The sequence below is a fragment of the Euprymna scolopes genome, chromosome 8 (genome assembly GCF_053919585.1).
Source record: "Euprymna scolopes isolate OS-2025 chromosome 8, ASM5391958v1, whole genome shotgun sequence".
Taxonomy (NCBI): domain Eukaryota; kingdom Metazoa; phylum Mollusca; class Cephalopoda; order Sepiida; family Sepiolidae; genus Euprymna; species Euprymna scolopes.
In genome coordinates this window covers 141,044,583-141,062,216 of record NC_136489.1, presented here as the reverse complement: position 1 = coordinate 141,062,216, position 17,634 = coordinate 141,044,583, and the positions used below count along the sequence as shown (strand labels likewise).

Below are 17,634 nucleotides of genomic sequence, written 5' to 3'. Positions count from 1 at the left end.
AACTTTTATTGAAAAAATCAATGCAGGTAACTTGATTATGTAGTAGAGATCAGATTTATTCAATGTAGCTGCCTCAATCACCACCTCGATACGGGTCCGGGACTGGAAACATGCCTTTTCCACAAGTGACATCGGGATCTTGGTGGATGGCAGCAATCAGGCTGGCTTTCGTATTGTGGGGAGATCATGTCATAATTACCAGTAAGAAACTTTTCTATGAGATGGATTTTTTATTTAGACTTATTTAGAGCCTGTGATTTGATTTATCAAAAGAAAATTATTTTCAGGCTTCAAAAGCCAACGTTCTCTACAGAATTAGTTGTAACTTTTTCTGTTTGCATGATTTTGATAAAACTGCTGTTTTCTGATCAGTGGATGGTACGTTGTATTGGAATGACTAATATTTCACACTTTATGGATGCATTAGAGACTCTGTGGGCCATTAAAGCTAAAGAAATGTCAAATTTGGAAAAAAAATTTTTTTAAATTGTCAGACAAAAATGCGTATTCTTGCATGGAACATCCCCAATAAGCAATTTTGGTCTAGTTTTTTTGTTGTTCAATTCCATCTACGTATGGTACTTTCTTGCTTGAATGCCTTATTTTGAGTCTTGGGTAAGTGAAATTTGAAATATGATTTTATTTTTCTGACGGCGTTAAAAATTTTTGTCACAAATTTAGACCCATTTTTTGCTAATTTTCACACAAATGATGCTCTAGCTCGAAAAATGTAAGTTAGAAGTAGGTTAACCCTATATGATTTTGAAAGCTAAACTTATTGGCTACAGATCTAACCATATACCTAAGTTTGTGCTTGTGAAAGGTGGCTGAAAATAATTTTGGCTTCACATGGAAAAAACTTCTTCATGGAGACTTGAATAGTGTCATATATTTATATATATATATATATATATATAATATAAAAATTCAATGTAAAATAATCCTAGATTTTAGGAAATCCTTTGAATTTGGGGGGGGGGGGTTATGTGTGGTTTTAAGAGGTCTACAAAGGTAGGAGGAGGAGGTTTACCACCTGGACTTCAAGTTATTGTTTTAAGGGACAATTATGTGTGAACACTCTGAAAACTTGTCAAAAAGGAAAAAAGTAGAAACAATACTTTTAAAAAGGAGGATTAGTTTTACATATAAATTTGATGTAAACTAATTCATCATTTCTAAGCTATTAAAGCAGTTTATTTTTTATTTTTATTTTTAGAATGATTTTAAGACGGTTTGTATGAGGTGGGGACTTAAAGTTGATGATATTTCTGAAAAGGTTTTTATTAAAGTGGGTGCCATTCGTACTTAATGTTAGTGGTAGACTTAAGATTTTGGGAGGGGGGACTTGTCACTCAGATTTAAGGTTAATGATATGACAGGTTCAAGACTTTTAAGAAGTGGGCTTGTCACTCGGACCTAGATTTAGTAGTAGTGCAATTTTTTGTATATATGTAGAAATATATAATTATATATGCTATTATATAAAAAGAACCTTGTCTGTGTGAGTTTGTTCCCTATGGACTCGTAAATGACTGGGCTGATTTTTTAAAAATTTCACACAAATGTACTTGATGTGTCTGAGTGTTCTTACATAGGTTTTGTCTTGGAATGTGTCAGATAAGTACTGAAAATCGATAATTGAAAAATTCCAATTAAAGAAGAAAGTTCGATTTTGACCAAAGTTAACACTTTTATACAACCTAACCTCACTAGTACATTTGAAGATTTATCCCCATACAAGCAGAAAGGCCCACCTTATAAATTCAACTGTAGATTCTTTTATAAGATAGGGACACATTCGAAATGAATGTAGCTCTTTAGAGCACAGTTGAACTATGATACTTGACTTTTGTAAGTTTAACTTTATTTTATGTGATTATAACTAATTAGAGCAGGCAATCAATCAATTTGATAAAAAAAATGGTCAATTTCACCGATTTCAATATTTCAAGCTTTCTTCTTTAAAAACAATTCATGTCCTTGATATATATTACGGGGAAGAGGTTACAGGCATACAAAAACAGCCAGAGAAAAATGTTATTGAAAACTGACTTCCATTAAAATTAAAATACCAGAAATACCCCCACAAAGACAAAAACTAAAGAGATTAAGAAAAAAAAACATGCAAACTCTTCTACTTTGATGGAGTTAGCAAATAGATTAAAATGACTTGAGATGATGAATGTCAATGAAAAGGCTAAACCACACCAGGAATCAAACTAAGAAATCATATATAAACCATGCTAAATAAAATTATACAGTGGAAAATAAGATGTAAAGGTGAATTTTAATGAATTAATTCTCTTTATGGGAATGTATTTAGCAGTCATCTGTTTGCAATAACCATTCGTTGGGAATAATAGTGAAATTAACATTTAGCACTATATACCCTACAATTAGATAATTTCTGACATTGTACAAAGTAATGTACAGAAACCAGTGTCTACCAAGGCTGTATCTGCTCAGAGAAGCAGGTGCTATGGGTTTTATTGACCACCAACACTGAACCACTATTGTAAGCACCGGACAATATCTGATGAGCTCCCAGAATCCAAACTTTAAGATGGTATATGAACAACAAGAAACAAGAGCCATTAGAACAACCACAACCACAAAACTGGCCAAACATTTTGGACAAGACTGTCTTACAACTGACACAGAAACAAAACAAGTTTGCCATGGAAATAGCTCAGACAACTCTGTAAAAATATATGAAAACCTACCATTGCAGAAAACTGAAAGAATAGTCCAATCAACAGCGTGCAAAGTATTTCCTAGATTAAGTATCATAAGAATATATAGATAAGATATATATAATGACTGAAAAAAGAATTGCTTTACTATGATCAAAAGAGAATAATGGCTGCCCAAGATCAAGGTTTTTAAAAAAGATGAGTGGTCTCAGTAACAAGTGCAGGTTATGCCATACGAAAGTATTGTGAGCCACCTGACATCTAGTTGTAAAGTTCTGTTAGGGGACAACCATAATACAATACAACTCAATGAAATGTGTAAATATTTCCACTGGGAAATCTGTAAAACGCTGAATATCCAATGTAGCAGCAAGTTTTGGGAACATGAAGAAAAGTTGGAATTTCATAATCATAACGACTATGAAATTCCTACAGATATGTATTTGGAAAATGGAGCTGTTATAGTAATATAGGACAAGAGGGAGAAAGTTGCAAGTAAGTGTCTCTAATGATGCTGGCCTTAACAGAACTGAGAGAGAGAAGATCAGTAAATATCAAGACTTATGTACGACATAAAAAGAAACTGAAATCTTAGGAAGATCTCCATCATTCCAGTAATTATAGGAACAACCTGACCCATGAAAAATAATTTCAAAAATTACCTTGCAAATATACCCAGCGAACCAAGTGCAAGAGAAATACAAACTTAAAAGAACTGTGAGAATCTTTTTGAAGTGACTGAAATAATGGGTGAATGGTTGGCATTCAGTAGAATGTCCATCTCCAGAAAAAGCAAAATAAGAAAATTAATACAAAAAGAATGAAAATATTCAAGAAAATGTTATCAAAATGTCACCTGGGTGGCATCTCACCTAGTTTAAATGAAACAGAAACTGCTCAAATTTTTGTGGTGCAAGTTAGAATAAAATCTGAGTATATCGGTGTTGTGTCCGCAGAAATGGGGATGTCAGAATTACTTAATAACAAGTAGAAAAGCTAATTTAAAGTTAATTACAATTTATTTGTGGCAAAAATGAAATTACAAAAACGATATTCACATATCAAGCAAAGCAGCCATATTGTCCCCGATTCCTCTCAGAATTCTCTAGTCTTTCTAAGGATGAATAAAGGGCAATAGTTCTTACTTTCTTTATTAGAGTTATTTCCCCTTTCTTTAATCAATCCTTTGAAATATTGTGCTTGTAGGATGCTTGATGTGGATCTATCTGTAGAGTTGAAGTTGGTTTGTACCTTCGTTGTGTCCTTCGGGTTGGACTTTTCTTCTTAGACTTGCTTTGTTTACTGCATGTTGCTTGAACGTTTTGAGGTAATTCAAATGTGTCCAGTAAAATATTTAATGGAATGCGTGTTATTTGATTGTCTCTTTAGAAAATAAGAGTGACGCAGCTGATCTGACCCAAATAAATGATTGTACATCCACATCATAGATTACATTACCAGAACGATGTACTATGTGACCTTGTGTCCATTTTTCTTTACCATTATGGTCGTGTTTTGCCAATACAGGTTGTCCTCGTAGGAATTTATGTGACCTTGCTCCATGATGGCAATTAAATTGGTTTTCTATCATCTTGTTTTTCTTGGGAAGATTATTTGATGATGGATGAATAGCATTCATTGGTAAACATATTTTCTGTTCATCAGTGCTTCAGCAGGAGATTTTCTATTTGGGCAATTTCGATTAGCTCTGTAGCTACTTAGAAGTATTTCTATGATCTCACAAGTAGTTCCTTCCCATTTTAACTTTGAGCGTATATATTATTTTATTGGAATTCATTATTGAGATGAGTATTATTTATCAATTTATTTATTGCGGACTATTATCCTCATCTTTCTTAGTTGTTTCACGACGTTTAAGAAAGATGAGGATAATAATCCACAATAAATAAATTAACTTTAAGAGTGTTCTCTTAAATGTGTCGAGAAAGGGTTCAGCTTGGCTATTTGATTGTGGATAGAAAAGTGGAGACCTAATATGCTGAATACTGTTTTGTTTACAGAAATCAGAAAATTCTGCTGAGGTAAATGCAGTACCATTATCAGAAACTAATATTTCAGGAATGCCCAATCTGCTAAACAGTTTTTGTGGTTTCTTTAGTTTCATTTGATGTAGTATGGTTCATCTGGAAAACTTGTGGTCATTTACTGTAAGCATCAAACAATATTAAGTAATGTTGTCCATTAATTGGTCCTGCAAAGTCCATGTGTAGTGGTGCCCAAGGCATTTCTGATGTCAACGACTTTGATGCGTGTGCAATGGCTTTTTTGCTTTTCCATCAGGAAAAATATGTGATATTACTCCAGTCTAAAACATCTATCACAATGCATGCAATGTTGTTTTCCAGGGAAACTTCGCAATCAGTTGACATTTGGCACAACTTTTTACAAGTTCCTCTAATTGCCTGTCCATGTTTGGCCAATACACATAGCCACATGCCAAGGTTTTCATCTGATTATTTCGTTGATGTCCATAGTGGAATTGCTTGAGAACTCTGTTCTGGAGTTTGAATCAGACAACACGTTCTCAAAAGGGAAGTGTTCCATTGATCTTGAATAAATATCTTCTTTGAAAAAATGATTGAAGTTGTTGGTCAGTGCATGTTTTTGGCCAGCTTGTGAGATGGAAATTTCAATCTTTCTGTAATAATGGATCTACGGCTGTAGCCTCTTGGATCATCTCTGAAGTGACAGGTAGTGATCTCACTGTGGAAACAAGCGCAAAGACAACTTCAGGTTCCACAGATATAGCGGCGATGACCGCCTTCCACTAGTTTTTGATGAGAGGATATGAGTTTGGATTACACATCTGCCTGACCAATTTTACTGCCTGGTTGGTACTTTATAGAAAAGTCGTAATCTGAAAGCATAGTTGCCCGTCTTTGTAAATGGTTTGCTGTATAACCTGGAATTCCTTTCCTCGAACCAAAAATACTTAAGGGCTTATGGTATGTGGTCAGAGTAAAATGATGGCCATATAGCATTTTGTGAAATTTCTTAGATAATCTCAATTTTGCTATACTTTTGTTCAGTAGGTGTCAATGACTTTGATGCGTGTGCAATGGCTTTTTTGCTTTTCCATCAGGAAAAATATGTGATATTACTCCAGTCTAAAACATCTATCACAACAGAAATGTCTAATGATGGATTGTAGTGTGTCAGCAATAAATCAGAACTAAGAAGTGTTTGATTTTTTAAAATGATTCTTCGCATGTGTTTGACCTGTTCCATTTGGTATCTTTTTGTAAAAGATTATTCAGAGGCGCCCATAACTTGTGCATAATAACTTACAAGGCCTTGAAAGGATCGTAGTGTTGCAGCATCTTTAGAAGCTGCCATGTGCTTTATTGCCTAAATATTGTCCGGAACTTGTTTATGACCACTTTTGTCAAATATGAACCCAAGGTATTTCACAGAAGTTTAGAAGAATTTGCATTTGTCTGGTTTTAAGTAAAATCCATATTGTTAAATCTGATCCAGTACGGCAGTAAGACGATGCAAATGTTCCTGTAATGATAATATCATTAATGTAGGTAGAAACTCCTCGCAATCCTGTCAGCATTGAATTCATAATTTATTGGAATATTGCTGGAGCTGACTTGACCCTAAATGGAAGGCGGTTAAATTGAAATAATCCCTTGTGAGTGTTGATAGTGAGAAGATTTTTGGAATTTTCAACTTCCATTTGTAGATATGCATCTGCAAGGTCCAGTTTTGTAAAACCAGTTCCACCATTGAGTTTTGAGAACAGATCCTCCGGTACGAGTAGTAGATACTGGTTTGTCTTCAGTCTGTCATTTAGCCCTGTGCCCACACATAGGCATACTTTGCCATTAGCCTTCTTCACAATGACAATAGGTGTTGCCTAGGATGAGTAATTTGTAGGTTGTATTACTCATTCTTGTTGTAGACAATCCAATTCTTTTTCTACTGTGGCTAAAGCTGCGTATGGTACCAGATGCTTTGGTCTGAGGACTGGCTTTGCATCTGCCTTCAGTTTTAAAGTCGCTTTAACTTTAGAACAACATTAAAAACGTTCTTGAAAAATATTGCTGAACTTTGCTTTAAGTATATTCTTAAAATGTGTTTCAGCATCTGCTGCAGCATTAATATTGAAAGAATTGAAAATTGATTTTTGGGGAACATTAAAAAAAATCAAGTTCTCCAATAAAATCCAAACCAAGAAGATTCAGAGTTGATGCATCAGAAACATAACACACACTTGATTTTTTTTTCCTTGAAAAGAGAAAATTGCATGTTAACTGACCAGTTAGTTATATCTTGTTTCCCGATGCACCACAAGCAACATAAGTTGTCTTAAGAGTTGGTTTTCCCAACAACTCCCAGGTTGGACATGAAATTAAAGTGATATCAAAAGTGATATCAAAAGTGATATCAAACTGAAAGTTCACTGGCTTATTGTTTATCTCAACAAGTATATATTTTCTTCAAGCTTCAAAATTTACATTGAAAGTAGCAAAAATTGAATTCGATGTGGCTTTTTGGTCCTGGTGTTTTTCTGTGGTTTTTATCTCTTGGCTGTGCAATATTCATCCTGGAAGTGTTGCAATTATTTTTACCACAAAATCCATCCTTGTGCCCATGACGTGAACAGTGTTGACATGTATGCCTTTTAAATAAGCAAAAACGAGCATAGTGTATCTCTCCACATGACCAACAGGGTGTTATCAGCCTCTTTCTATTTCCAGTCTGTGATTTCTCTACCGATGTGATGTTGTTACAAACCGATGGGCTTTGTTGTTTCATCTCATTTTAGATCGATTAGTTATTGACATTCTGTGGTCAGAATTTGTACCATTATGTCTTTATCTTCTTCAACCATAGACAGTAGATGTGTGCGAATGTCTGCATCTTCTGGAGATTGTAACCCTGGGATGAAAATGAGGCATTTGAATTAATCCCATGTCAGCGATTTCAGACGAAAATTGTCACATTGTAGATTAACAATTCCAGCATATTTGAGAAAATCGTCTGAAGCATTTTTCTTCAATTTCTAATTGTTTAAATTAAAGAAAAATGCTACACATTAACGCACATAACGCATGACTCGACATATAAAAACATAGTACCATTTTAAAGAAAAAAGGTCACTTATCAATATGGTAAGTTTAAAAAAGAGTTTTAAGTTGTTTTTAACCAAAAAAAAATCCAACTTGAAAACTTCAGTTAAAGAAATATGAAAGAAATTCAATTGAAAAAATTCCGAAAATGGCACAGTTTTGTAGAGAAATATCTCTTTAATAATCTGTTGGTGTCATATTACTATGCTCACAAATAAATGAGCACCACTAATAAAAGTGAGTGTACCTACACATCGAGATTTACAACTTAATGCCAAGTGGCCGAAGTACAAAGTATCATCACGAAAATCAACTGTCAGCTTGAATGAGCCACACAACCAAACAAAAACGTAAACAAACAACTTGTTTCACTATGGATAAGTGAGTTTGTTTTTATTTATTTAAAAGTTATAGAAAGTTATTGTTTAAAATAATAGTTTTAGTGCATCAATAAAAGAAATGAAAATTTACAATTTAAAAAATAATGTCAGTTGTTTATTTTCTATATCTTCTTTCAAACTTTCATATGTTCTTTGCTTTATCTTCTTTCGGTTGGATAAACTGCAGCATTGTTAAATTATCTTTTAAAAATTAAACTGGGTACATTTTAAACCAAAAAAACATTTTTAATAGTGTGTGACTATGACGGAGAAAAATTTTTCATTTTAAAAAATGTGCTTCATTTTTTTGTTTACTTATTTAATTCTCTTATGTTCTGTCGGGCATTTTTGATATATCTAACATTTTGTTAAATTATTTTTTTTTTAGACTGTACATTTACATAACTTTGAAAAAAAAAAAAATCTAGCTAAGTTTTAAGTTATGTGCAACAAGTCATCCGTAAATAAAAAAAATTAATTTCACGTAAAAATGTGCATTTTTTTTGTTTATGTTTTATCGAACATTTTTGATAAATTTGAAGATTTTGTTAAATTATTTTTTAATTACACTTAATATTTTCAGTTATTTTTTATGTGCAAGTGGCGCATAAATGAAAAAATTAATTTCACTGTAAAAGTTATTTTTTTTTTTTTTTTTTTTTTTTTTTTTTTTTTTTTTTTTTTAATAATTCCCAAGACGGTAATTCTACAGTTTATCACCGAAAATGGAGACACCTTCTTTTTTTTTTTTTTTCGCGCACCTGTCATTAAAATCCGAGGGAGAAATCAGTATTTTAAACTATGACCAAAGTTAGAAATAAATAACAAAAAAATTAAACTAGATATTAATTACTTCCGGAAAGGACTATGAAAGAAAGTAAATAAAGAAAGTGAAAGAGAATATATATCCACCTCCAAAGCAACAAAAAAAATCCCTTAGTGAACATTCAGATAACTCCTGCAGTTGTGATGAAGAACCATCTCAGGATATCTTCAGTTATGAGCATCAAAGACAATGGGTTGCTGTCTACTATGACACCAGCTTATACATTGACCAAGTCATTGAGGTTATATCTGCATCCAGCGCTGTAATAAAATTTTTATCGCAAACCAAAGGTAGAAAAGATTTTTTTAGATGGCCTTTGTCAGATGACATTGCACAGGTAGAGTCAGCATTTGTTTACAGATGGGGTTTTGAGGTAATGCCAGTTTCAAGTGATGGTAGGATTTGGAGTGTTCTTGATATATCTACCATAGCAGAAGCTTATGAAAGAATTCTAAGAGAAAATCAATAAGGAAAGGAATTGTAGTAAGACCTCTGCCTAGAAAATATCTTACTTGTTTACTTGTCTTTTAAGTTGAAAGTTTTTCAATGCTTGGAAAAAAATGATTTGTGACTTTTTGTTTGATAAATTTCTAAATCTTATTGTTGTTGGTCCTTTTTTGGCGAGTTTAAATTCCCCAACGTAAAAATATTTCTGTGGCAAAAAGTTTTATTATTAGAAACAAGGCAAACATTTTTTTTAATTCCTCACTCAAAAATTAGTAAAGTTGCAAAGTTATAAGTTTCTACCACTAATGGTTACAGTTTATAGCAATTTCAGTGACGTATACTTTTGACTCATTTTTTTTAAATCCTTTTTTGCCCTTTTTACCAAATTGTCTGTTCAATTGCTTTTACATGGTCCACAATTGAGTGGTTTTATCAATTTATAATTAAAAGAAAAAATTATCTTGATCTCTAATGTGTTATGAATCATACTAAGAAGATTCAATACATTAGCTATTGAAATGAAATTGATATGAACTGTAAAAGTTGCACTTCCGTGTCACATTTGCACTTTTTCCCCATTGGTAGTGGGATTTTGCCTAGTGTTTAGGTTGGTTTCATCTAATAATTATTGCTTTCATTAGTATTAATTTTCATTTACCACAAGATGACATTTCATTTATAAGGATTTTTCACTTGTTAGTAGCCTACAGTTTTAGTTATATACTATGAAATTTGGCTTCTGGACCATGATGGCAAATTTTCAACTTTCTGACAAACTTTGAACAACCATAACTAATTGAGCTACCAAAATAAATTTGGTACTTTTGTTTATGGTTTACAAAAATCTATATGACCACATTAATTTTTTTTAGATATAATGAAAATAAAATTTTGGTTTGGGATACCTACTTAGATGATTTGACATGGAATTACCCTTTATCAACACACAAAATTCAGTTTTTCATGGTTTTGAAAATTAGCAACTTTAAATAACTGTAATTTTGTAACTAATAATCCAATTGGGCTCAAATTATTACATATTAGATACTTTATAAATATTGTATGAATTTTTTTTTTATTAGTGGCAATATCAAACTTGGGACCAATCTCTTAGCTGATAAAAGAAAATCAAGAAAAAAAAATAATGCCATTCAGAGGTGGGACAATGAGTTTCTTTTTTTTATATTTACTCTGGCAATGTCTGTATATAGGTTATGCGCATGTGCATTAATGCCAATTTGAATTTTCTTGTGAGTGTTGTGATCCCAAATCCCACTGATCCTTGCATTTATCTATTTCTGTATTTGTACTCTACTCCCTGTCCTACAGCAAGCCATGATGTTCCAGGCCAATATGATGTCTCCTCAGTCAGCAACAACCATGATGTCCCCAACCGGTATATCATCTAATATGATGCCCAATGTGGCACAATCTATGCCTATGTCTAACCCTGGCATTCCATTCTCCACTCCTGTCAATCCTCTCCCTGCAATGACCATGCCTGTATCCATAGGACAGGTAAGTTGAACACTATCCACCATGCTTATTACTTCTCTTACCTTTTTGTTCCATAATATTCCAACTGCATATTTTTCCCTTGTTGTTATAACATCAAAGCAGTTCAGGCTGAGTTAAAACATATGCTAAATACACTTTATGAAAAATTAGCCCAGATCTGTTTTCGATTTGGGAATACAAGTAAATATATTGCCTCCTGGTGAAATTCAGTAGTATGAAAATTTTATTTTTAGTATTCTTATTTCTTTTTCTTTCTAAGGAAACCATTAAGAGTTTTGAATGATGGTTATTATTTCATATTTTATTTAATTATAACACTCTATTAATAAGGAGCCGTTAATTGGGATTCTATCATTCTCTTATTGAAGCAGTTAATAGTTGAAATACAACCTTCTATGATTAATTTTTCATTTTTGCCAATTGTATAAAATATAGCATCTTTGTTTTGTTCTAAATTTTTGTCAATGAGAAGTGGTTCAGATCTTGAGGCCTGCAATATAAATGCTGGAGTCCCTCAGGGGTCAATCCTGGGCCCAACTCTCTTCCTGATCTACATCAATGACCTCCCTAAACACATATTTAAATCATTCGTTGACATCTATGCTGATGACACGACCATCTACGGCAACACATCAAAGGCTGTAAATGACAAAGTTCTCTCTGATTCTCTCTCCTCTGATCTCGAGCGCGTGGTTCAGTGGGGGAAGATGTGGCTGGTTTCCTTTAATGCATTCAAAACCAAACTCCTATCCTTGCATCATCAACGCTCTGATCCCCAGCTGGCATCAATTGTGATGGATGGCTCTCGTCTGGGTGAGGCTCAGTGTTTTGACAAGCTTCTGGGTTTGACCTTTACTCCTGATCTGAAATGGAACACGTACATTAAGTCTGTTGCCAAGGTCGCTGGAAAGATGGTGGGATCCTTCTACCGCTTCAGAAGATATCTCACTACTGATGCAATTCTCTAATCTATATAAAAGCCAAGTACGTCCAAGGATGGAATACTGTTGCCATATCTGGGCAGGAGCTTATCCTGTCTTGACAGAGTACAAAATAGACTTCGTGGTTTAGTGGGGGATGCCCTTTTCTCTACTCTGCAACCTCTCTCCCACAGAAGAGACGTTGCGAGCCTGTCCTTGTTTTATCGTTATTTCCATGGCAGGTGCTCGTCTGAACTCCAATCTCTGGTCCCCCCTCGCCAATCTTTCACAAAAAACACCCGTCTAGCTGAATCCACTGCAAAAAATTTCCCCCACTCTATATCTGTGCCTAAATCAAAACGCGGATTCCATGAACAAAGCTTCTTTCTTAGAACTGCACGCCTGTGGAACTCTGTTCCGTCTGCCTGCTTCCCTCCGGACTACAACTTGGGTGTCTTCAAGTCCAATGTAAACAAATTCCTAATGAACCGCCCCCTTAAGTAAACACTTCATCAAATCTCCACACTAACGTAATGTACTTGCAATAACCCTTATCCCTGAGTGGCTTCCGGGCCTTGATAAGTGGTGATCACTGTGTAAAAAAAAAAAGAAAAAAAAAAGATTGTACAGTTGCACAAGATTTGTAACTATCACACTTGAAAATGACATTAAGAAGCCATAAAAAAATTTTAATAAAAATTAATTTTTAAAAAATTAATTTAATGAATGCTAAAAATAAAAATTAGTTTAGTTATTTTTGCTTTTTTACTCTTAATTTTAAAAACATTTTTAAAGAAAAATATATTGCATTAAAGCAGACATTTAGATTTGTGTTCTGCTTCTTATTTCTATTTTATTGAGGTGGGGTACTATAATTCCAATATTTTATTTTTAATGGCCAATAGATTGTTATATATTCTCAAATGATGCAATAAAAATAATATTAAAAAAATTCAATGTAAATAGAAATATTGTATTTACAATACAAATGACATTTGCAAGACATTCCATATACTTCAACTTTCATGCGTTGTCTTTTTAAACATTTGTCATTCTTTCAATTGGCACATAGTAGTTAATATTTCACAAAGTGATTAATTCTGAAATTGTCAACTAAATTGTCCAATGCAAATAAAACTAGGATTAACGATTTGATAAAATACAAAAGAAATATTTGCAGTATCTACTAATATATATTCAATTTTGAGTATTCTTAATTAGACACTCTGTTAATGTAGGGAATTTTAAGCTCATCAAAAAGAGAGAATTTAAAACTTCACAGGTGTGACATGCCATCAGCGATGACTGGATCGAGGTCTTAAGTAATTTGCAATTGTATTTTTCGTTGGCCACTGTGCCACGGGTCCTTACAGACTACAAATTTTGGGAGCCTTAAACTTATTTAATTTCTAGTCTAAATATCACTATTTATTACTAATTATCATTACTATATGTTACCATATATATATATATATATATACACACTAATTATTGTTTAGTTATTACTCTACATATTATTTATGACTAGCATGGCTATCCAACGGTGCACAGGTGGAAAGAGGTGGTATACTAAGGCTATTGAGTAACCAACCCCCAGAAAAAAGTTTCGATCAAAATAGTGAGTACCCGTGTGAGCGCAAAAAAAAAAAAGAAGCATTAGCCGCAGTAGACAGGCAGGTTCAAACTTGTAATGTGAAAAAAGAAAAAGATGAAAAACTTAACGCACTGTCACGGCAACTTATGACGTCACGGGCCTTCAAAATAACATTTTATAAACATACATTGAGATTGGTAGGCGTATTACTTGCAACAAAAATCTTGACGCAAAAAGTGACCCCTCCTTGTAAAAAATGGTTCAGTTGACCAGCGCAGAATGGGTCAATTTTTAGATATTTTTCATCCAAGAGATTGATCTAACAATACCGATTTTGTCACAGTTTATTGCATCTGTCAAAAGTTTTTGGCAGACATACAAACACATAGACACACATGCGCGCGCACACACATTTTCCCTTTTATATAATAGACTAGCGGGGGTACCCGGCATTGCCCGGGTGTTTAGAGGTGTGTGTGCTCAGGCGTTTGGGGGGGGGGGTAATCAAAACATAAGAATAAACGAAGTAAAAACTTAAAAATTTGAAGAAAAACAAAAAAAAAAACTAACGTCAGGCAAACAGGGGGGATTAAAAAAAAAAAAAAAAAAACTAACGTAGCAGGGAGGTACCCGGCGTTGCTCGAGTATTTGGAGGTGTGTGTGGTTGTTAATGAAAACCTAAGAATAAGCGAAGTAAAAAAAGAAAACAGAAAAACGAACGTTAAAATCTAAGCGGGGGGGGGGGGTACCCAGGCGGAGGGGGTAATAAAAACATTGAAAAAAAAACACAAACAAAACTAACGTAAGACAAACGAACAATGTTTAATGTAAAAATTGAAAAAACAAAAAAGAAAACAGAAAAACTAAAAACCAAAAAAAAAAAAAAAATCGTGAAAAATGGCCTATTTTGATATTAAATTTTAAAAAATTGGTGGGTACCCGGGTGTTTTTGGGTGTGTGTTTTTACGGTCGGTGATGGGGGGTGTTAATGAAAACCTAAGAATAAGCATGGTAAAAAAAAAAAAACAGAAAAACGAACGTTACGTGAAAAATGGCTTAAATAACCCTGCTTCAATATTAAAATTTAAAAAATCAAAAAAAAAACACATCTCACACCATGATTCGAACCCAAAACCTTTAGATAATGACCCAGCGCTCTAACCAACTGACCTAAGACGACGTACACTAAATTATGTCATTTTTTTTAAATCTTAAACTAAATCAGGTTACGACGTCGTATGACGCATGCGTAGAAGCGGCATCGTCATGAGAGGGCGGGTTTTGCTGACTCGTTTTTGGCTAATTTTTCGATATTTGTCGGGTGAAGGATGGGGCTTTCATATGAGACCAAATTTTTGAATTTTTGTTCTGTCTGTCATAGTTTTTAGCAGACATACAAACACACACACATACATACATACATTTTTGCTTTTATATATATACTCGCGGGGATACCTGGCGTTGCCCGGGTGTTTGGAGGGTGTGTTGGTGGGGGGGGGATTAGATTAAAATAACCCTGTTAAAAAAAAAAAAACGTTGGCCGGTTGTTTGGAGGTGTAAAAGAAAAAAATAGTTTTAGTATAAAGGTAGGCTTGAACCCCGAACGTTTGACGCGGAGGTGGAAAGGAAATGGAAAAAAAACCCTGCGACCTAACCATCTCGACCACGGGAACAGATGAATTGATAAGTGTGTTAAGTTGATGTTTATAAACCGAAATTAGCAGGTGCGACAACGTCAAGTTGCGTAATGTTTGACCTACTTTTGCGCTGGAAGCCAGATTCTGTTTTCCCCGCTATGCGGCGATCAAACAATAAAAAAAAACTAACGTAAGGCAAACGAACGATGAAAACAGAAAAACGAACACGTGAAAAATGGCTTAAATAAGCCTGTTTCGATATTAAAATTTAAAAAATCGGTGGGTACCCGAGTGTTTTTGGGTGTCGCTAAGAAAGCAAAGTAAAAAAAAAGCATAAAAACGAACGTTACATGAAAAATGGCTTAAATAACACTGGTTCAATATTTAAATTTAAAAAATCGAAAAAAAACAAAAAAACATGTCACGCCACGATTCGAACCCAAAACGTTTAGATAATGAACCAAGGCCTTACCAACTGAGCTAACTCGACGTACATGAAATTTGTTCGGTTTTTCAACTATTTAAAGTAAATCAGGTCACAACGTCATCTGATGCATGCGTAGAATCGGTCATTGTCATGAGGGGACCGTTTTTGTTGAAAATTGTCGATTTCGGGGTGAAAAAGTTAACGTGTTTGGCCAATTTTTCGATATTTTTCGAGCAAAGGATGGAGCTTCGATGTGATATTGAGTTTGTGAATTTTCGTCACGTCTGTCGAAAATTTTTAGCAGACATCCAAACATACACACATACATACACACATACATACATTTTGACTTTTATATATATATATATATATAGACTAGCGGGGCTACCCGGCGTTGCTCGGGACCGTATAAACAATGAGAAAATTGAATTTGATTTTGAATATATTTGTTATTCTTAGGAGAGAGGAATTTTTTATGTCTACGTATCATTTACTATTTCGAACAAAAGTATATTTTACCTACCTAGGACAGGTATTACGCGTATGAAATAATTGTATCTTATCTAGGGTAGATAATTTGCAGCATGTATATGAAATAATTTTACCTTTGCAAGGACGGTGAATATACAACACATATTTAAATAATTTTACCTACGCTAAGATGGGTAATTTAAATAGATATATAAAACTATTTCACATACTTTTTTTTTTTTTTTTACCTCAAAACGGACATTATTCTCTCTAACCCAACCCCCAAAAGAAAACTCAGAGCACGTTTAAAATTAACATAATCATGCTTCTTTCTACCCACTACTACAGCCATCACATCATTCCTGGATGATAACATAAAAAAATTTTTTTTAAAATATAAATTACTCCCTAAAGAAACTGTCCTAGTAGACTTTCATAGAAAACCAACAATATATATGTATTAATCTAATTTTGAGATCATAAACTGTTTAAGCCATATCCAGAATCGCTTGACAAATAAAGGAATTTTTAGATAGAAAATTGTTTAATCCATTTAGGGTACAAACTTTATATTCTGCGACCCTCATTTAATCCAGAATGACGCTGATTATTTTGCTAGTATATATTTGCCCCTGTCTCATTCAATCCTGAGCAATGCCAGGAATTTTGCTTATATATATTTCCATCAATCCGAGGATATTGCTAGTAAATTTCCTCACCTATCTCATTCAATCTTGAGCAACGCCAAGTATTCGTGTATTCTGTATTTGTACCTATCTCATTAATCCCCAGGCAATGCCAGGTATTCTTTTAGTATTTATTTGCACCTGCATTATTGAATTCAGGGCGACGTCTGGTATTCTGCTTCTATATATTTCCACCTATATCATTCAATCTGGGGTGATGAAGGGTATTCTGCTAATATATATTTCCACCTATCTCATTCAATCCCAAGCGACGTTGGGAACTTTATTAGTATATACTCACTTACTTCATTCAATCCCAGTGTGAGACTAACCGTAGCCCTCGGCGCAAGAGGGTCCGTGTGTGCCTGGCGTGTGGGGTGGTGGCTGATCCTGTGGTCGGGGCAGCGGAAGAAAGAGTTTCAAGATGGCGCCTGCCTGCTTTTATTAGAGACGGAATCTCGCAGGATCGCAAATTAGCTAGGCCATCTTGAGTAATAAAAATCGGTCCATTGGAGGTGCGAGGCAGTCGGGTTCTGACGTTCGTGGCGATCAGTACAGTGACCGTTGGGTTCCGTTTCTATTCGTGCAGTCAGCTGAGCTTTGTTAGTTGCCTTCGCGCCGTGGCTGTCATTGTTTGTTGGTTTGCTGTGTGTTGCCGTGGTTCTTCAGTGAAACGCTTCGTCGCCCACGACGAGTCTCACCGTCTCCTACACAAGATACTCTTACAAGCTATTTCGGCCTCCCCACTCCGAACTTGGTTTTCTTTTCTTCAATGGCGGATAGGTTCGATCTAAAGTTGATACCGGAATTCGACGGATCCGACCCGGTACTCAGCTGGGTTAAGAAGGTCGAGTTACATTGTCAGTTGTCCGGCGTGAAAAATGTCGAGCGCGTGATTCCTCTGCGGCTGACCGGCGGGGCCTTCGCTGTATATCA

At 34.4% G+C, this 17,634-nt stretch overlaps 1 protein-coding gene across 7 annotated transcripts in view; it reads left to right on the top strand.

The window, feature by feature from the left end:
- Positions 1 to 17,634, top strand: part of LOC145283792 (clathrin interactor 1-like) — a 546,043-nt gene that overhangs the window by 383,306 nt on the left and 145,103 nt on the right. For all 7 annotated transcript variants that reach the window (XM_080132873.1, XM_080132871.1, XM_080132868.1 and 4 more), the window contains one exon: positions 10,775 to 10,963. In XM_080132873.1, the coding sequence (XP_079988999.1) occupies positions 10,775 to 10,963 (189 nt within the window). The remainder of the gene's footprint in view (positions 1 to 10,774; positions 10,964 to 17,634) is intronic.